Genomic DNA, 22,193 nt, shown 5'->3' on the forward strand with positions numbered 1-22,193 from the left:
GAATCCAAAAATGCTTGAAATTAGTGTAGGGTGTTACCCTAAGAAAATATTTTTCAAAATGTACTAGACTGATGGGTTGAATCGGTTATAAAATTCCACCAGCCATTTTCTGAAATACATATTGGTTTACTATCATAAAGCCCTATATCATTAGAAAGCTAATTGTCTGAACTGTTCAAAACTGCATTAAGAATTGATGCAGGGGGTACATATGAATGAAAACCAGTACCCCAAGTAAGCTTCATCAAAAATATAAAATGGGCTTGCATTTTTTACATTATTTCTTTTCACATTATACCCTACACTAATTCTGATTCCATTTTTAGATTCCTTGGACCAATAGCTTTCTAAAAATGTATACTTTTACTATCATAGGGTGTATAGATTTCCATGACAATTTATACCAAAAAAGGTGCATCGTGACGCAAAGTCGGCGAGTTCACGACGCATGGCCATATCAAAAAATGTAAAAAATAAAATTTTTTAAATAATTTGTCATAACATTTGTATTATATCGTGAATTTTCAAAAATGAAAATTATTTGCTATCAGAAAGACATTCTTCGTATTCAGAATGCAATTCGATATGTCTGATGTGCTCTCATGTCCCACAAAAAAATACTGTCGAAACGCTCAAAACACTCATTCCCGATCCCTTAAGATGTGTGAAATTTTTTAAAATCAATTCCAAAATATTCCTCTGGAGTCTGGTCACAGGGATTCTGAAAATATATGACGTATCTAAGACTTATTCAGTCTTTCTAAGACTTATATGTCTTTAGCCCTATAGGTCGAAGGTCAGCATTTGGGCTCCACACCGGACAAAACAGAAAATATCCTTCTGTTTTGATGACATTGCTCAATTATCTGTTTTGTACTATTGCAATTCAAAAAAGAATAGTTTACAATATCATGGACAGTATTTTTTGACCGATAGTCAGAACGCTAAATATATAGCAGATAGTTCACAATCAATAGAATGGATTTGGCCATTTATCCGTTTCACTGAATTACCTAGGTAACGAAACATCGATCTTTGGTTATGACTATTGCAAACTAAGAAAACTATCAAGTCGAAAATTTATAGACCATTTTTCATCAAAATCGGACAAATTTTCGTGTTTCATACCCACATGAAGCCAACTATGAACGTCGACTGTTTTTGCTAATTAATCTTATTCCTAAACTAACCCTTATTCCTCGAAAGGTGGAAGAGTCCCTTTTCGCTAAAAATGAGCGCAAAGGATGTGTCACCACAGTACATTATTATGTTTTGATGGATCCAAGTGTGTAAAAATATTGGATCCAAAACATAATAATGATAAAATTGGATGCTTTACGCCCAATATTTATTGGTCGAGCTATGAGTTTTAAAATATTTACGTCGAGTCCAATATTTTAAAACTCATAGCTCGACCAATAAATATGGGCTCAATCGATCCAATTTTATATCAGACTATTTTTTCTACAAAAATGTGTGTCATTATTTATAACTACATTAGAATATGGAGGGCGTTATTTATTTTGCCTAATTTGCATATTTGCAGGTGGCAAAGACTTCTGCCCATTTTGTTTTAATACTAAAAGAAAAAAATAATAAATGATTTAAATAACACGAACAAATGGCTAAATCATGAAACAAGTGTTCAACAGTAATAACATTAAAATCAAATTAATTAATTTGATGATTTGTGATTAATTAGATACGGTAAGTAAAAAGTATGAAAATGAAGAAAAATTAGCATTATAAATAGTGCAAAAATATCAGGTAACATGAATTTGATAACTATTTATTATTCAAGACAAAAGATGAAAATTAAATAATGTTTTGCTTTTGAAATTAATTATGTTACAACCAAACAGGGGCATACATATAGTCTGATAATTAGAGCCGTTTGGCGGCAAAATGCCGTCACTATCTACGCTGTAACCGGGGGTTTCGTCCTGTTTGAAGGTATACATGGTATACGGGATGCGTCACAGTTTTGGAGTCCTATTTCGGTATATTGATGGGTGGGTTTTCAGTGGAGATCAATGCGCTAAATTAAGGAAAATTTTGATGTTTTTTTGTTTTGTTTTTTTTGTGTGAAATTTGTATACTGATGGGTTGCAAAAACAGCAAAAAGTACTGTAGATATAGAGAAAGTCAGCATCCGAAAGTCTGCGTGGCACATCCTCGTACAAAAGTTTTCGAAGAATCACCCGGGCAATTATATTCCTTGTATCACCTTGAGGTCATATGGAAAGGTTTCTATACAAAAACGATTCTCTTATAAACCATCATGCGCACAGTATCCACCTCGACACACCTGAGCACACATTTTCGTCCCAAGAGCTTCCAAGCAGAGAACAACAACCAGTGAATGTCTCCACCACAGTCTTTGATTACACTACACGGTTGAGTGCATAGCAATGTAGGAGCTGTGAAGCTTCTAGCTAAAAAATGGGCCTCTTTGATTGGTTTTTGTCAAAACCTCAAGTGTTCCTTTCATCCAATCAAACGAAAGTTAACACTTCCCCCTAAAAACACTTTTCGTCACTTTTTTTTTTTTTGCATTCGATGGGACATCGTATAAAACAGTGGTTAGTATAAATTTAAAGAAAGAAAATGTAAAGAAAATGAACAGTATAACATGCAGAACCATCTCAAGAGTTAAACCAGTAAAGTGCTCTGTGTTTTGACTTATTTACCAGTCTTCAAATTGTCAGTTTCAAGTGCAATATCTAAAATAAAAAAACAAACAATTTTTTTTTTGGCCTTATAGCAAGGCGAATGTGGAATCTGTTGAAAACTACCTATCCAAGCACGTTTTTTTTTTACCAAAATGTAGGTTTTAAAATTCAAAACCTCAAGTATTCCTTACAATATTTTTCAAATTTTATGTTATTAAATGAAAAAGCACACTTAAATTGTTCATATACTACAGTCACTAGAATGACCAATGGTTAATTCTCTTTAAATTGCAAATCTTGTGTAAAAAGTTACTATTTTCGCCTGTTTTGTCATACGGTTTTAAATTCAATGAACTATGACTTTTAAAAAAGAGTGCTTAAAAATTGATATGTGATTGATTTGATTCACTATCACTAATCTGTCCAGTTAAAAATGGAAAAGACGTGAAGGTGGGGAAAGCTAAGGCAGCTGACAAGACATTGAATGTCCCACAGACATCATCAAGAGAGTTTAGATATGGAGGAACTATAAAATTTGAAAAATCGGACAGGAGTATGGGGCAGGGGTAGGGGTACTAGTAGGTAAAGCCAGAGGAAGAGATTTCACCACATGCCGATTTTAAAGAGAAGAAAGGAACTGGATCAAATAGTCAATAATAAGGTAGCCCCCTATATCATCATTGAAAAAAACAACAGAAAACACGAGCTCCCCATGTATCTGTATTAATTGACTATGCCAAAGCATATGACTGTGTTAGACACAATGAAATGTGGGGAAATCATGCAGATAATGGGTTTCCCGAAGTACATCATTTTGGACGACCAATAATCAGCTGGAAATGTCTTGTTTCAGCTCTGAATGGAAAGGACTTTGAGCTACTTTGCCATGTTTGCATGGGTTGTATATATATATATCCCCTGTCACCAAGTACATGTATATTCAATGTCTCCTCTGAGGAAATTATATGAAAGAGGCTTTAAAATGATTCCAGGGATGAGTTTAAGTTTATTTCGTTGTCCTAGAGTCAATGAGTCGACGAGTCGTGTCGACACCACATTATTTTATGTAGTAGAGATGGGTTATTGACCTGCTACTGCGATGTCAAGCAAACAAACGGTCTTCTAACATGCTGAATACAAAGAAGACATAGAGATTGAAATAGAGATTAAAATCGACAAAACAAGCAGACAAGAGTGACATCATATCATCAAACGATGATATCATCATATGCAGAAGATAAAGGAAAGTAGGTGTTTGGGTACCTGCTTATCTGGGATCGGTATCCAAAGAGATAGGACAACTGAAAGTAAAAGGCGTTTGATTTATACTAGTTCTGGAGGACTAACAATACCTTTGTCAAAAGCAGCTCTGCTTCCTACGAGTAACATTGTCAATTTGTCACCTATCTTTCAAAATGGATTTATGCACAATGAGGTACTGTTCCACTACTTGGCTTCTATGGGACTTTTGATGCGTTATTTAATAATTATGCGTTTCTGTAATGAATGCCAATAAAATGGATCCTGTTGAAATTAGTGGTGGTTTAATCCCTTATTTTTGCTGAACCATGGAATGATATCAGACTATTTCAGTGTATGCTACAAGCTTACTTACTAGCTTGCTTACTTACCTTTTGGTCTGAACTGGACATATCTTTAAATGCCACGAAAGTATGAACCAAAGAGTTTCTATATTCGTAGAGGAGCAATAGATTACGTTGTTCGTTTGTGCGAAATTGTGCCGATTTGATTTGCCGACAAGTCATTCATCGAGAGGTACCGTAACGGGTTCCGCCATTAAATCAATAAATTACCTGACAGCGTATTGACGCTTTACCAGACAGGCAACAATCAACAAGTGATCAAACAAAAGTCACGTGAACATGGTGAGAGCGCCTACTTGAGTGAGAGGTACCTTTTGTTCTCATACAGCCCACGAGTGTGATTGAGTAGCCGAGAGTACAGTTATTTACCACCTACTTTATTTCAGGCGCACCATTTAAATATATTCATCATCATTGTTTATTAGAGGTGGTGCAATAATTATGTGTACCCCTTGGGTGGTGAATTATAGGGGGGGGGGCAAAGATTTTTGGCGGGCCAAAAAGGGGGGAAAGCATTTTTTGGCAGGTCGAATGGGGGGGCAAGCGATTTTTGGCATGTTGAAAGGGCGGCAAGCGATTTTTGGCACAGTATTTTGGGCATCGTTTCTATAATAGGCCTAACGCCCTAAAATGTACGAACTTGCTGCTCGCTGCGCTCGCATTATATGATAAGACCATTTAAGGTTTTAAAGGTGCTAAATGTGGTATTATTGTTTGTTTGTTTTTCATCAAATTTGAGATTATACGTTAATAAAAAGGAGAATTTCCATCTCTCTGCAATGGTTTTTACCCCATTCAAATACAATGTTTGGTTCAAAAGTTATCATCAATTTTGTTTCACATGTGATACAAATCCCGCGAGAAAAACAATATATTACATTTTCTTTTGTTTTCTATTGTTTTTTCACCTAGTGATTTTTTTAAATTTACAAAATCACTTGGTGAAGAATTTCTTGAAATGGGATATGTACTCATTTGAAAGTTTTAATTTTTGTAGATACTTTCTAAAATTAAAGTTACTTCTAGAGCAATAATTAAAAATGTAATATTTCTTATTCTAATTATTTAATTATGCAAAATTACACATTTTAAACTAAAATGTTGATTTTCTCAAAATAAGGATTTTTGGGAATAAAGCTATCTCCTCAATAAACAATCATTCAAATTCCATGAAATTTGCACAGAATGTGTAGATTGACCTATTACACAATCCTGTCTTTTTTTTATAGGCCTCCCTACTCCCTGAGGGGAGATATTAAGAAAAATCATTGAATTTTCTGTTCTTTTGAATTTTCATACTTCCGGATGGAAATTTAAAAAAAACCCCATCATACTCATAGCTCTGTTGGAAAAGGTTTATACTAAATATTTAGATAAGTAGAATTCTTATAACTTAAAAGATGGAGGAGATAGATTTTGAATGAACTGGATTGAAAATCTTGTTTTTCCCTCATTTTTGGGAACATTGAGCTAATTAGCATATTCAAGGTCAAAGGTCATCAAATGTTACATTTTTGATAAATAGCTTTATATCTTAGCTTTCCAAATATATATGGTTTGTCAGTACTGTTTTAGTCCATTCTTCTAACCCTTCCATTTTGACCAATAATACCATACTTGGCACTTTTTTAAACGCGGGTTCCCCAAAATCTTGGTGTGTGAAGGGGGGGCAAAGATTTTGGCACGGCCAAAGGGGGGCAATGGTTTTTGGCACGTCAAAGGGGAAAGGTTTTTTGGCACGGCTAAAGGGGGGGCAAGCGATTTTTGGCAGACCGCTTTGAGAATTCACCACCCGGGGTACACACATAATTATTGCACAGCCCCTTTGAACGTTTGGACAGTATTTATTTTGGGACATTAGAGCACATCAGACATATCGAATTGCATTCTGAATACGAAGAATGTCATTCTGATATCAAATAATTTTGAATTTTGAAATTCGCAATTTAATACACATTTTATGGCAAATCATTAAAATTGATATTTTTGAAGTAAACTTTATAAATCTGATGATTTATACTTAAAGTGTATGTAGGTGGGTTGAAAAGCCGACGATCAATTGAAAATTTTGACCTTTCGTATTGACGATATGGATTTTTTTCCCAAAACACCACAAAAATTAGGTCTTTTTGGGGAAAATCCATATCTTCAATATGAAAGGTCAAAATTTTCAATTGACTGTCGGCTTTTTCCTCCTGCTACATACACTTTAAAATATATCATTAGATTTATATAATTTACTTCGAGGACTGTTATATATCAAAAATTATTTGTATTATATTGTGATTTTCAAAAAATGAAAATTATTTGATATCAGAAAGACATGCTTCGTATTCAGAATACAATTCAATAGGTCTGAGGTGCTCTCATGTGCCACAAAAAATACTATCGAAACGCAATAAACGCTCATTTTAGATCCCTTAACCTAAGCCTATATTTTAGTTCCACCACCACCGCCATTTTTTGCGTCAAAATATAGACCACCTACTACTCAATGATAAAAAAATCATACAATCTTCCAATATCTGTGATCTGACAATACTGACATACTGACAATACCCGGGTGACAATAGTTATTTGTGTAATAATTTTATTTTAAAAGTACCATAAAACGATGAAGGATGTGTTACCAATGACTCATTGACTCGTGGTGTGACAAGTGGTGAAACTAAAAAATGAGACCATTCATATAGACTGTCTATAAAGTAGAAAATATTTTTATAACATAATATTTATAAATACCTGTTGTATGAAAACTGAGACCAGTTTCTACGCCTTCGTAAGACGTACTATTCGTGCTAATGAAGTATGGAAGGTAACTGTAGTCAAACAATAAATAATGAGTCTACAATCGTTCTCAGCAGGATCTTTGCCCAACGAAATAAAGACAGCAGCAACTCTATACCTAATTGACACCATATGAACTTGGAAGAAGCCGAAACCCTGTAGGCAACCGACCTAGCGAACAACAGGGGCGAAGTCTCACGAGTTATGAACTTTCGTCTAAAACCTACAACTTTTTTTCCTAATATAAAGTGGAAGCTGCAAAACTTTCGTCTCAAGTGTCAAGGTCAAAAGTACAGGGATTCTTTCTGATAATGAAAGTGAAGATGATGCTGAAGACGAAACGCTGATGAGCCGGAATCTGATAACAAAAGACCCATCACGATTCATCATGAAGTCCTAGCACTCCATTATTAGTTTCAACAGCTAGGCTATTTTTAGCAATGCTGCGTTTTGCAAAAATGAACGCGAAACTCTATTTTAAGGGGAAGCACTCGTTATTTATAGTGCCAGACACAAATCATCATCGTTATAGATAGTACAATTCTGCCACAATAGTCACGAATGTTTAATACCCTACATGCATTATAACCATTACCCAATTCATGAGACTATAAGTCATGTCAAGTTCGTCATGATCTGGTTTTTTCATTTTGTATATTGAATTTTCTTCTTTCACCTCTATGTTCTATTTGTCTTGACCTCATGTATCCTTTAATCTTCTTCACGTCTTCAACCGTATTATACTCCAACATGTAGGCCATAAGCACCTCTTTCAACATAAGAACTAAACAGATTGGAGAAATTGTATAACCTTGTTATACACCAATTTTAACCGTAGCGATGGACCGCAATGGCCTCATCCCAATGGCATAGTTCAATAACCTCAATGAAGCAAGCATAGTACAAAGGTTGACCTCAATTTGCAGAGTATGAGTTTTTGTACCCAAATGTTTAAAGCTCACTTAATGAATGTACAAACATATTAGGTTAAAGAAATGTGCCCCGAGGCTGAAAGATGAGCATGTTGTGGATTCCAGTGTCTGGGTTTAATATTGTGCACATTGCAAATTTATGGATTAGCCTACAAAAACTCTTATAATAAAATGTCACTAAAATAAATCTGAGAATATAAAACCTTCAAACACATTTTTCATGAAATATAGTAAATCCAGCACCAGCTAAACTGATGAAATATGGTGCAAAATTGGAATTTATTTGCGCGAAGCGCAAAAAAGGTCACTTTTAGGCTAACATGGCCAAATAAGAAGTTAATTTGGTCATAAACCCGCAGGGATGGGGTATGATTGTATGGACCATCCCTCTAGCAAAATATTGGGGGGCTATCAATTTGTAAGCGCTCTTTAGCAAAGTCATAGTTCATTGAATTAAAATTATGACAAAACAGGCGAAAATAGAAATTTTTTGTAATTTAAAGAGAATTGACCATTACTCATTGAAATGAAGCTAGTATATGAATAATATAAATGTGGTCTTTCATTTAATGACATAACATTTGAAAAACATTGTATGGAACACCTACTTTTTGGTAAAAATTGTGCTTTGATAGGTCGTTTTCAACCACATTCGTCTTGTTATAAACATTGAATTGCGTCATCTGTTGATGTAATGAAAAAAAGTATTTTTAGGGGGAAGTGTAAGCTTTCGTTCGATATAAACAATTTTCTGATTGGGCTATTCCAGAAAATAAATGGACACCCACTATGGAGGAGTAAATTTTCAATCAAAGAAATGTCTGGATTTTCAAGTCTGCTTTCTGAAAACGACTGGAATTCCAGTTGCCAATGTCAGTCACTTGAAAAAGCTTGGAAATCCAATTAAATAAAGGAAAAATCACAAAAATGTCCAAAATGAGCTCCCAAATCCGAACTCCTATAGGAGGTATGCATCTATTTTCTGGAATAGGCTGTTGGACGAAGGGAACACTTGAGGTTTTGGCAAAAACCAATCACAGATGCCTATTTTCCACTAGATCTCACACAGCTCTTATGATGCTATGCACTAAACCGTGTTGAGTAAACACAGACTGTGTCTTAAGCACGCCGTAAAAATATTCTGTGGATTACTATTAATCTAATATGCAAGGCATCATGTTAGTGGTGTGCTTCATTTTCCATTTCGGCTGAAAAATGTATGTTTTGGTTCCCGTCCCCTCCCGCCTCAATTTCAGGAATTTCAGTACTCTATATTTAGTATAAAAATGTTTTAATTTTCTTTACAATTTATTGCAGGGACAAGGGGATGATGACGAGGATAAAATATCTACCTCTTTTAGCCGTGTTGATATGGATTCAACCGGTCAATGTTTCAGTTATAAGAGATGATGAAATAAAATATGCAACAGGTAAGAGTGTTAATGTATTCAAACATAATTGTTACAAATACAAAACAACAGTGTCTTCCTTTCATTAATTTATGTGACAATATGACCCCTAAATATTGAAGGGGAAAAAGGTCCATGTGCAGTTTTGATGGTTGCTAGGTGGGGCTGTTCCTTAGCAACCAAAATATTTGTGATTTTTTTTCGCCGGATTTCTTCATTTTGGCATATTGGGAACACATCATGAGCAAATCAGCCAATTCCAAGAGGGTCAATGTGGAACTTGCTGAAAATCCTGTTGATTTGATATGGACTGATCCACATGTACGCATCCCCTTGTTAATATTCTGTACTTCTGAATCTGCAGAGGATATCTTAGCCAACAGAATAGTATGAATTGTCAACTAGCAGAAAATCACGAGACTTACTATGGTTACCAAAATTGGTCCGAATACTGACTGAAATAAAAACATTGTTAAGATTGTTCGGGTCAAATGTCATCAGGGGTCATTTGTCCAAATCAAATTCTATAACTACCAAAATTGTTTACAAGAGGCAGTGGCTCAAACATAAATCTACACGTAATGTTGTTAACTGGTTGATGTTAAAGATCATCAGCCACCACCGAATATTCGTGTTTCTTTAAGCACAGCAGCTCTAGTTCTTACTATCCTTTTCCTTCTTCTTCTGCTTTTGCGCGCTCACATATGCATGCTTGTGCAATCTTGTACGAGCTCGTTGCAAGCATGTCAAGTGGGGCTCACTCGAGCTAACTGCAAGCGTTCCTAATACGTACGCGCTCGCGCTTGATCAATAAAGTGGTCGTAATAGCACATAACTAGCTCACAAAATAGCTTAGCTCACAAAATAGCGCGTACTGAAATAGTTCACAACGAGCACGTAACAAGCACATTATATAGATGTTCGCACGATTTTCAAAACGTATGTGTATGAATGTTTTGTAAAGCGATCTCTTTCCCTTATTTCAGATGCTCCAACATTAACAGCAGCTTCAACAATTAGTCCAGATGCAACAGAACTTCACAGATACTCGTCGTCACCACCAAGGGACTATTCAAGAGAATCGAGAGAACTTAAAAAAGATTATGTAACACCTTTACCTACGAAGGCAGCAGAGGAATATTTCTATACAGAAATGATTTTAGATGTTACAACGATGGTAGCAGACACTATATATGAATATGATGTATATGATCATGGATCCTTATTTGATATAATTGGTGACAATGAGGGATCAGGAAGTAGAACTTCAAACTATGGCCGTCCAGGCTCTCAGGGTGTAAATAATTATCAAAATTTATCTAATTCTACAAAAAGTGGAAATGGTAGTGCTTCTATTCAATTTCAATTAATGAAGTTAGCGGAATCAGCATGGCGAGAACAGCTTCCTCCAGGAACAATGGATTCTGATGTTGGACATTATTTGATGACGCATAGTGCTTTCCCGGTTGTTCAAATGTCTGAAAAAGGTCCTATTAGACAATGGGTAAGTTTGATAATTATGTCAAAGTAAAAGCGATATGAGCCTGTTTTAAGGAACAGTGCTCCAACAATTTCATGCAATGTAATTATCAACATAATCAGTACCGATACCGAACTGGAAAAATCTTCCTTTGTTTTGCATTTATTTGTGTTCCAACCTTACGCAAACCCTAAACCATCCCCAATCTTCCCTAACAATACAAACCCATCTCAGACCAACTAACCTTTACCCGAACCCAGAGCCCTTGCGATTAACCCCAAAACCGGGGGAAATTAATTTCGGAAAATCAGAACTATTTATAATGTATGTGTTACTGATGTTTTAATTACTATATTCAGCACAATTTACTTTTGTTATTGCAATTGAAATAAAGAAGAATATTTCAAACACATTTGGAAATAACAAAAACCATTTCTTGCATACATTTTTAAAACGTTTTTGAGTGTAAGGGCATTTTTCTTGTATATTTGAATGTTTGTCCTGCGTCAAAGCTTTTTTTAATATGTGTTGGAAATTTGATAAATAAGTCCAGGCAATAATTTTGCATATCATGACCTATTTATCAAATTTCTAACATGCAAGAAAAAAGCTCTTGCATGCAAAACAAAAATTCAGACTCAAGAAAAAAGCTCAAGAAAACCATTCAAAAATATTAACGAAGATTGTTTTGTTCTCCTTTATTTTCATAAGCAATTACAATAGCAAGTTGGATGTTATGAGGCATAGTAACGCTAAAACAGGTCCGATGTTCAGGTGATATCAATATCATCCTGTTTTGGAGTTATAAATCGCAAGGTTTCTGGGTTAGGGTAAATTGTTAGTTAGTCTTTGTTGGTTTGGAATTTAACATTTAGGGCAAGGGTTGGGATGGGTTATAGTTTGATCAGCAGCTCGTAATCGGCGGGCCTTATAACATCGCGGATAAATATCAAGGCTATATATTTTATTTCGAGAATGGTCTTGCGGCATCTCGCCAGAAACAGCATCAACTAGAGGCAAATGGTGGTCATAGACCACAAACCTAGCTGGGGCATGTTGGTGTTGTGGAGGTATCTGACCCCTGCAAAATGTTCCAAAAATGTTCCCCTGTGATGAGGTTTGTTGTCACCGAGTTTTGAGTCCTGTACTCCTCACAGATGTCCAGAAAATGCAATTCTAAGATTTGACCCAGATGACCTTTGACCAGACACCTGCAAGATGTTCCATAATTCACCCCTGGTCATGAGTTGTCACCGAGTTTGAGCCCTGTACCTCTTACAGATGTCCAGATAACGCAATTCTAAGATTTGGCCCCAGAATGATGTCTTTTGAGCTGACCCGTGCAAAATGTTCCAATATGTTCCCCAGGTCATGAGGTTGTCACCGAGATTGAGCCCTGTACCCCTCACAGATGTCCAGATATTGAAATTCGAAGATTTGACCCCAGCTGACCTTTGACCTGCCCCCTGCAAAATGTTCCAACATGTTCCCCTGGTCATGAGGTTGTCGCCGAGATTGAGCCCCGTACCCTTACAGATGTCCAGATATTGAATTTCGAAGATTTGACCCCAGCTGACCTTGGACCTGATCCATGCAAAATATTCCAAAATGTTACTCTTCTCATCAAGTTTATTGTCACTGAGTTTGAGCTCCGTACCCCCTACATATTGCCAGAAAATGCAGCAATTCTAAGATTTGACATGACCCCTGCAAAATGTCCCCTGGTTGTGAGGTTTGTTGTCACTGAGTTTGAGCCCCATAAATACCCCTTAGGGGCTATTATTTTCTTTGGAAGGAGGATCCCAAATATACAGGGGGTCATAAATTTTCGGAAAGAAAAATACGGGGGGGCATAATACTTTTGATGACCAAAATGTAGGGAGTCACAAGATGACCACAGATAGTGGGTTTATTTTATTCAAAACTAGCGGAGCTACAATGTAGTAGAGTAAACAGGAGCAGTTAGTAAACGGGAGTGGTAATAAAGATGTTGAACGGTGATGATAAACATCCCAGCAAACACAAAAACGTTTTAAAAACGTTTTAAATAAGTTATATTTTGGCTTTTGGTTTAGGTAAAAACGTTTTAATAACATTAAAATGTCGGGTTATATAAAGGTCATGATAACGTTTTAAAACGTTTTGTATGAAAACACACTACAACAATATTTTTAAATGTTTTCAAAAAATGTTATTGTAAACTATTTTTGCAAACATTTTTGCCAAATATTGTGTCAATACTAAAATAACATTATGTTAAAATATTTGAACCCAGGAAACACAAAATGTTCTTCAAATGTTTTTTTCAAAACCTTTCAATAACATTTAAATGTCGGGTTATATAAAGGTCATGAAAATGTTTTTAAAACGTTTTTGAAAATATTTTGGGCAAACATTTTTCGCAAAATATTTTTTCAACCCCAAAATAACATTCTGTTTAGAATGTTTTGTATCAAGTTTTCAAGAATGTTTTTGGAATGTTATTAAAATGTTTTTATACCCTTTATATAACCCGACATTTAAATGTTTTTTTTTTTTTTTTTTTGTTTGCTGAGCAGTAGAATATCATAAAATGTTTTTTAAGGTTATGAAAACGTTTTATAACCTTAATATACCCTTTATATAACCCGACATTTAAACGTTTTCTGACAACCTTTTATAACCTTTTGTGAATGATGTCGAAAACATTTTGTGTTTGCTGGGATTGTGTCTTGGACTAAAACATGAATAGGAATTATTATTATTACCCAGGTATAATTCTGGTTTACCCTGTGCACCCTGTGTTTTAGGGTTTGGTTAGAGGATGTCATTTTCTTCGTCGGGTGGGGGGTCGGTGACCGGAGTAAAAATTTTTATGACCCTCCTATTGCGGGCACATTTTTTTTAGGCCCCCCCCCCCTATGTTGGGTCGAAATTTTTTATGACCCCCCCCCCCCACTTCCACCTACACACACTCAAGACAAATTATTCATTGCCGGAACAAAGGCGAGGAGCGCATCAAAACTTTAGAGCAAAGAAAGTGTGTGGAGTGCGTTAAAATTTAATTGTGTGTGTAAGGAAGGCGCGCTATATGCGCAAAATATCTGCATTATATAATGAAAGATTGTGTGCAAGAATACATGCACAGCGCGCGAAAAGTTTGAGTCACCAGCCCTTAATAATTCTATACCCCCTATTTTGGGTGTTGAAAAATTATAACCCCCTATAATTGGTCTAAAATTCTATGACCCCCACTCCCCAGTATATTCATGACCCCCTTCCAAAGAAAATGACAGCCCCTTATAATTTAAATTTAAATTAGGGTTAGGATTAGGGTTAGGTTTATAAACGGTGAGGATTAGGGTTAGGGTTATAATTGGGGTTGCTTAGGGTTAGGGTTATACTTGTGCGCAGGGTCTACCAGAATTATTCCAATACCCATGAATAGTCCTGTAACTATCACTATAGAATTAAATTAATTAAACTATGATCAGTCTTACCTTGTTAGTACTAGCTAGTATTTCTCATTCAAGATCACCATGATTACAGAAAACAGCAAATGGGTGATAACCATGATCCATTAACTCACAGATTATAAACATTTATCCACAGATTATAGAAGGAATTTTATCATACCACGATGCAGTGACCAATTCATCTAACACTGAAACCTTTTAGAAATGCAGTTAACTTGTTGTAGGGCATAAGGTTGTGCAATAAAAATTATTTACAATATTACTTGTATACCCTGACCCATTGACCCCTTAAACAGCTCAAATGTTACAGTCCATGACATATATACTACATCAAATGTAATGTGGCACCACAATAGTGCTGCCGCGCACGCACAGTATAATACCCAGTGGACTCGGAGGTATCATGAAGGTACTTCTTTTACAGTTACCAATTACTAGACTTTTAAAGGCTTTTATACTATTTTCCCCAACTTCATAAACAAACAAAAAAAGGTAGGGAAAACAAATGAATTCATGTCCCGCATTCATGTAGGTCTATTCCATTTGCAAGCTATTTTTGTGTTGCGCATAATCTTAAACCATGTTTAATTTCCCTGTAAAATACAAGAACACCAATTGTTAATGTTTTAAACCACACAAATTTAATAGGAACTGGGATTCAAATATATATTAATGCAAGATGTTTTTAATCAAACAAAATAAGATACATACTCTAAGATATAAGTATAAAACAAAAAAACCTAACATCAGAAGACAAGAAAATCCCCAACAATCATTTACTTAAGCAAAACATAGAGCCTGTAAATATGCCATGATAATGGCACTGAAAGAATTAAAGTTCCTACTGCAAAGGAAACACATCTGATAGTTTCATATACCAGTACTAACATTGGAATTACTAATCAAGCCAAAAACACATTCATTACAAAGAAAGAGGCCAGAGAACACTTTCATTAATACAAAGAAAGAGGTCGGACATAACCATACAGAAATAAATGCTAAACATTTTAAAGCCTGGCTCATTAATCCCCTGTTTCCAAACATACCACCAAAGTCTGTAAAATACGGGTGCAAAATCAAAATCAAAAGATAAGCCAGAGCCTAATACTAGTACTTTTAATAGTAAACATAATATTAAACCCATAAATTTATACTACAATTACTGTTAAGGAGTGCCTTTAACACACCTGCATGGTTCATATCAAAAATCAAATTTCTATTAAAAAAACCTATATAAATATGCCATTACTGCTTATTTCCACTGCATTGACATTCAACCTTAAAGAAAACCTTTGGCATTGCAATCACCTAAAGTTATTCACTTTGTTCATGTGCCCATATGCCATTATTTCAACTATTGCTTCCTACACAAACTACTGTCACTATTATCCAAGTTTTCTGCAACAACCTTTCAATTCCAACTAACTACATCCAAAATCATATTAGCCATCAATCCTCCCACACATATATTCCCTGGGCTTGCAGAAACAACAGGTCATTAATTACCTTTTCAACTAATTAAGTGCCTTAGGTTAAATAACAAATTACAGTAACAAACTAACAAACACATTCATTCCTTTAGAAAAACAATGATTCAAAAAGACCAAACCATATCTTCACTAGTCAAATAATTCTTACATAGCATCAAGTCAGGGTTTCATACTCAAAGGGTAACAAAAAAACATGTGCATTTTCACTTAGTTGCCAGCGGAAGAAAACGGGAAGATTACAGTGGTTTGTTGCCAGCGGAAGAACCCGAACGATTACAATACCTAGCTGGGGGGTGTAAACCCCCCAGCTAGGTAATTATTCATTCAAGTTCTATATGTTGTTTCACGCACAACATAGACCGGGTAGGTCAACTATGTCACTCTTAACGTGGGTATACTTTGCGGCATAGTGGTAAGAACCTAAAAATTCCCGCCGATATACATTGTACGAGTTGATCAAACAATAAGGTGTTATGTTGTATTTGTTGTTGTGTTATTTTTGTTGTTGTTGTTGTTGTTGTTGTAAGGTTAGGTGTTCGCGAGGACTCATCAGGTCACTTTCTCATTGGAAAAGTTGACAAAACATCAGTAATCATGGCATGAAAACATTCAAATTGCGTGTTGCAGACAGAAACTCTGCATTGGCTAAAGTCCCATTTTTATTCCAGACTACGATGCACAAGTCGGATCAAAATTGCTAATTTTTCATCTAACAGGGCACAGTTAAGTACATTTATACCTGACATCGCATAATACTGCACAACTTCAAGTCAAATCGTAAGAATTGTCAAATCTTTAGCTATTGTGGCATAGGCTATTATTGTGGGCACTTGCACTTCCCTGGTTGGAAAGAGACCATTTTTAGCTCAAGGGAGCAATAGTTGATTTATGATCAATTCTTACACCTGTTGTCTTGAATACCTGCATTAATTTTATTGCTACATAACTTTAAGCCACGTCAGACGGCAACCTTGCCCTACTTGTCTGTGTTGGTCTTTGACCACATTTCTAGTTTGCATAAATCCAAGTTTTTATTACAGTACTGTACCACTGTGGTACTGTACATCCTCGAACTTCATGATTTTCAAATCATCAAAATCATGTTGCATTTTACGCCACCTGCGCCAACACACTTAGCAAGTGAATACGCCAAAAGGCGCTCGAAGCCAGTTTGTGCTCCTTTGTCAAGGAGCACAAACTGGCTGGGGCTGAGACACTTTTCATGGATAGGACAGGTGGAGGGATTCAGATAATAATCAGAGCGTGTCGGTCATTGACATATTGAACTAGGTGTTAAGTAAACATGTCAAATAAAAAAAACCCCAAAACTACCCCCTTTGTGAATGACCATTCCAAAACGGGTTAATTGTGTGCCAAATTTGGGATTAGCATTCGTTGCAGAAAATGTTTCTTATTGTCTTGTTGTTGACGGCACTCTTGTGCATAACACCCAACGAATACCAAATGATTTTGGATGATTTAGTTTAAAATGACATACGATAACACCTAATTTTGCTACTAAAGTATTTATAAAGTATTGGAAAGCTGATATATTAGCAAATTAGTTAAAAGGACAAAATTCATATAAAATCAACCAGATCAAAACTTCTATATTAGCAAATCAGTCACTTCGGTAGCACTGTTTTTATTGGGACAGACTGTGCATTTGTAATGAGACAGTAACATTTTTTTGTTTCAAATACTACTGATTTTTTGTCTCATAACATCACGTCACCTTCACGTCCACCGAAAGATATTTTTAGATTCAACATTTTCATGTGAAACACGGCTGGTATTTTATAACATTGCTTAGATACTCCTTTGTAGATAAATTTGTACAAAGTTTGAAAGTCAAGGTTAAAACTATAATTGTAAACGCTTTAGGACCAGTAGGATGTTGATCAAATTATTCGCGTTGAACTGAATTTCAACTAGAAAGTTTGTTTTTATGAATAAACAAAATTCACGAACTACCCTGCAAAATATAAAGTATCTATTGCATGTAACATAATTGTGCAAAATTGCAATAAATAACTTTTTATGTAACGCTATGTAGATTACATAACTGATATATCCTATATATATATTACGCCATCGTTATCAGAAAAGGAAGAAATTGAGCAATGTTATCCAACGCAGACGATATCCGCTATCTTCAGTAGATAGCAGCAACGTAAAATTTGCACTAATCAACCCGACCAGTAACCTATGGAGAATTAAGACCGATTTACCCAAACGGTCACCAGACACAGCTGAACTTGAAAATGCGATAATTTCTCCATTATACCCATTATTCAAATTAACCTAATTAATACTTTATGGTCGTAATAAGTACAGTGCTGAAGTAATCATGGTAATGGGCAACACGTGTGTCAAGGTGCTCGCCGGGTGCCATATTTAAAAATTAGGTTTGAACCTTTTCTCAATTGCTCCTATGTAACTTGAACCTATTGTTACATTAGCGAGAGGAGTGAACGATACAAGAACACAGTCTGTGGTCTTTCTGGTAGCTTCTGACCAGTTTGAATAGGTCTAGAGGTTAACACTTACGCTATTATGGTAGCACCATGGTAGCACTTAATAGAATCTGGAGACCATGTGTGACTTCCATTTGTTTACAAATATTAAGACAATGAACATAAGGATATTATATGTGTCTGAAATCATGTTCATAATGTAACCAGGCGATAATAATGATAAAATAACTTCGGGGTTTTGAATTTTCAAAATTATAGTTCAGCTGTCTTGGTGATGATATGCTGGGGTGTGTGTGTGTTTATTTTGTTGTTTTGTTGTTGTTGTTGTTGTTGTTGTGTTTTAATCTTGAAGACAATTTGCAAGAAATAACGTAAGGCATGCATTCAATTTTAGTATAATAGGCACATATTGAATGTTCGAAACACTAGCTGAAATTGTACTTTATTTAGGTGGGTGGTATTCTACACCATACCGGAAAATGGTTCAACCTTTGAAAGAACCTGGTCACCAGGTGTTTTCGTTTTATCCAAGGCAAATACATTGCCATGTTTTAAATTTAGGTTTAGAGTACATTGAGAATAAATGAAGGAGGAATGAATGACGTCTTTCTGGTGTACCTTTTGCAAATCCAATGTGATGGCGAGAGGGATGGCAAGAATCACAAATTTATTTGAATTTTTTGTCATTTAACTAAATAAAAAAAGCGTATTATACTTCTTCATAATGCATTGATGTCATTAGTGGCGTAGTTTGGGGTTGTGGTGCCCATGGCTAAGGATACATAATTGCGCCCCTTCTCAAGTCTTGAAACACTTGCGCTTGGAGGGCGAGAATATTTGCACAATAGGTTAAAGTGATTTTGCGCTTGGATGGCGAGAAAATTTGCACAATAGGTTAAAATGATTATATTGTGCTGCAATGCGCGTGGCGAAATTTTTACTTTCATCGCTTGGAGGGGCGCAGAATCGATTCTGAATTGGTCAGTTTGGCGCCCAAAATCCGGGGAACTTCTTTGTTCAGAGATGCCAATTTTCCATGTTTTTTTTTTTGGTTTTTTTGTAATTCTGATTTTTTTTTTTTTTTCAAATACTTTTAAATTTTTATTATTTTTTAAGTTATAGACCCTAAATTTCTTGTTATTCAAGGTTGGCACCAGAGAAAAACTGCTATTAAAAAAACCCTAAAATTCTGAGGTTTTACTTTCAAAGCTGGATAAAGATGTTCATTTTAATTACTTTTGTTTCTACTGAACAGCTAGCAATGCACGTTAATTCAATATGTCCCTGGCTGTTCAATAGAAGCAACAGTAATTAAAATGTACAACTTTATCCAGCTTTGAAAAAAAACCTCAGAATTTTTATTTATTATTTTAATAGCAGATTTTCTCTGGTTCCAACCATGAATAACAAGAAATTTAGGGTCTCGTGTACTTAGTTTCCGCGGCTTGCTTTTCTGATAAGCAGCCGCAGATGGCGAAGCCCTGGTCATTTTTTTAGTAAAGCTTTAATTTGAAAGGGGCTTCGCCCCATGGACCCCCTCCGATGCGTTGCTCCTGGACCCCACCAGGAACCCTTAAGCGGGCCCTTGGGCCCCCGACTGTGAGGCGCGAGACTCCGCCCGCAATTTTCCCCATTTCATTTTTATCTACCCATTCATTGGCATCTCTAGGTTTTAAAAGCATCGCAGCATCGCATCGCCCTGCGTTGTGGAGTAGGGGCTTTCACACTATTTTTAACGCGTGTAAATGGTAATAAATTTAATACTTTGATCAAAATTAAATGACAAATGATAGCTTTTAAATTTCTTCTGTAAGCAAGAAAAAGTAGGAATGCTACATCTCCGGGGTGTGTTGGTGTGTGTGTGTGTGGGGGGGGTGCTAAATAAATTGCAAACAATAAAATTGAACTCTGAGCAAGACACCTTTCAGTAAGCCAATTTATCGGCTCTTTAAGCAACTTTTCCTTGGAGCTGTTTTTGCTATATGCCTATAGAGTACATACGAACGTATTTTAAACATGTTGGTGAAAGATGTGAAAATACCACTGGAAGTCCCTGTTATTAGAAGGTCCATATGGAAAGTAGTATACCAAGTATGAGGGTACGCCTGTTTTATTAGTACATATGGCAAGTTCATGTTCAAAATGCGATATTAACTCGCCATTTGCTGCTTTACGTTATATTATGATCAACTTTGCTTTCGTTAGCTTTCTATGTTTTTATTATCAACATTTTTTTGTTAGCATTTTATATTTTAGTGTTTAGATCTTTTTAACTTGTCATTCTGCTATCGATGTAATATTTAGCGTAAATACCCAATACATGATTAAACATGATAGGTTTTTGAGATAAGGCCAATATTAAAGGTCCATTCAGTGATCACAGTGAGAGTGTAAAAAAATAGATGTAATTGCTTAAAAGGATACGTTATTATAATAATTGTCACAAGGTATTTTTTTAATGAAAAAAAATGGCAAACAACGAGGGGAACAGCAGTATTGACAAAGTTGAAGCCCCATTAGTTAGTTTAGCTTCGTGTAAAATGTCTTATTTTGTCTTTAATACACCGCTTCCGGCTGTACCACTAGCAGGCTATGTTAGCACATACAGGTGCCAAAATCGACGAACCTCCGGATGAGCAAATCACTGAATGGGCCTTTAACATATTAAACCAAAAGTTTCCCCTTCCCGAGAAAAATCGTGCACATGGGGCGAAAATGACACCTTGTAATCTCTTTTATAGAACACATACAATTCCTCTTGTGTGTCAGCTTTATTTGTTATATTATTTGAGTGCAAACACTGCTAGGTCATGCACCCCTCCGACTCGTCCCCGCTTTTTTTAATGTAGTTGAAGAAAGATGTCTAGGAAGTTGGGATACTTTCTAAAACCTTGCTAAAGATATAAGAAACACTTCTGGAAGGTTCTGTGATCAATAGAGGGGGGGGGGGCTTATCTACCTAGAATAATAAAATTAAAAAGGCCCTTTTTCAGGATTTGTTCTATACGCCAATACCCATATGGGTGTTTACACCTATTTTTTTTATTTAAAAAATAAATAAAAATAAAAAGCCCCTCCTCCTCTTTCTTTTCTCGGCAATAATCTGGGCATTAAGCTAGCGTCATGATCTGCGTACGGCAGCTTTTGGATGGTTGAACCTTTTCAATTCGTCTGACCTGTTCAAATCATATAATGTTCAGATGCAGCTCATGTACCCCGTTTTCCCAAGTGACGCATTTGTGATATTAAAATGTAATATCAATCATGAAAATATTTCAATGCATGCATGAGAGAAATGCATTTAAAAAAAAAAAAAAATGTTCGTGCTACGTACAAAGTTGAGGAATGTTCAGTACGCCACGACCTATGCTTTTGCCTCCACATGCACGGGGATTTCCCAAGGTACATGTCAAGGAGTCAAGTTCAGCGACATTAATGCTATTTATGATGTTATCTGAAGTTCACTTCGTATGTGTATATTTGTATATATCAAGTAGACCTAGCTATATATCCTGTATAAAAATTATGCCCTCTCGAGTAAATAAGGAGAGTAGGCAGTATTGCTATGCCTGTTCTTTAAATTTTAAATTTAATACATATACATAAATGAGATACTGGGTTATATAGAGAGTTAAAAAAAATACCCCCCCCCACCTCAAAAAAAAAAAAAAAAAATACAAAACAATTCTTTGCATAACTTGACATACATTTTGTTGATTTGAAAAATTTAAAAGCTGTGAATAGAAGAATCGTTTTGCTACCCTCCCAAAGTTTTTCAAAAACATTTTTTTTTGGTCAAAAACAATCACATTTTCCTAAAAAATGCTTTATGAAAAAGATGCACTTTTCAACATCCCATACATTAAATGTACATAACGTTCTCGATA

At 35.6% G+C, this 22,193-nt stretch overlaps 1 protein-coding gene across 1 annotated transcript in view; it reads left to right on the forward strand.

The window, feature by feature from the left end:
• The window catches only part of LOC140137003 (uncharacterized), a 66,636-nt gene that overhangs the window by 10,272 nt on the left and 34,171 nt on the right, over positions 1-22,193 (forward strand). Inside the window, exons 2-3 of the mRNA XM_072158664.1 lie at positions 9,313-9,425; positions 10,391-10,908. Coding sequence (XP_072014765.1) covers positions 9,313-9,425; positions 10,391-10,908 — 631 coding nt within the window. The remainder of the gene's footprint in view (positions 1-9,312; positions 9,426-10,390; positions 10,909-22,193) is intronic.

Source organism: Amphiura filiformis, chromosome 17 (genome assembly GCF_039555335.1).
Source record: "Amphiura filiformis chromosome 17, Afil_fr2py, whole genome shotgun sequence".
Taxonomy (NCBI): domain Eukaryota; kingdom Metazoa; phylum Echinodermata; class Ophiuroidea; order Amphilepidida; family Amphiuridae; genus Amphiura; species Amphiura filiformis.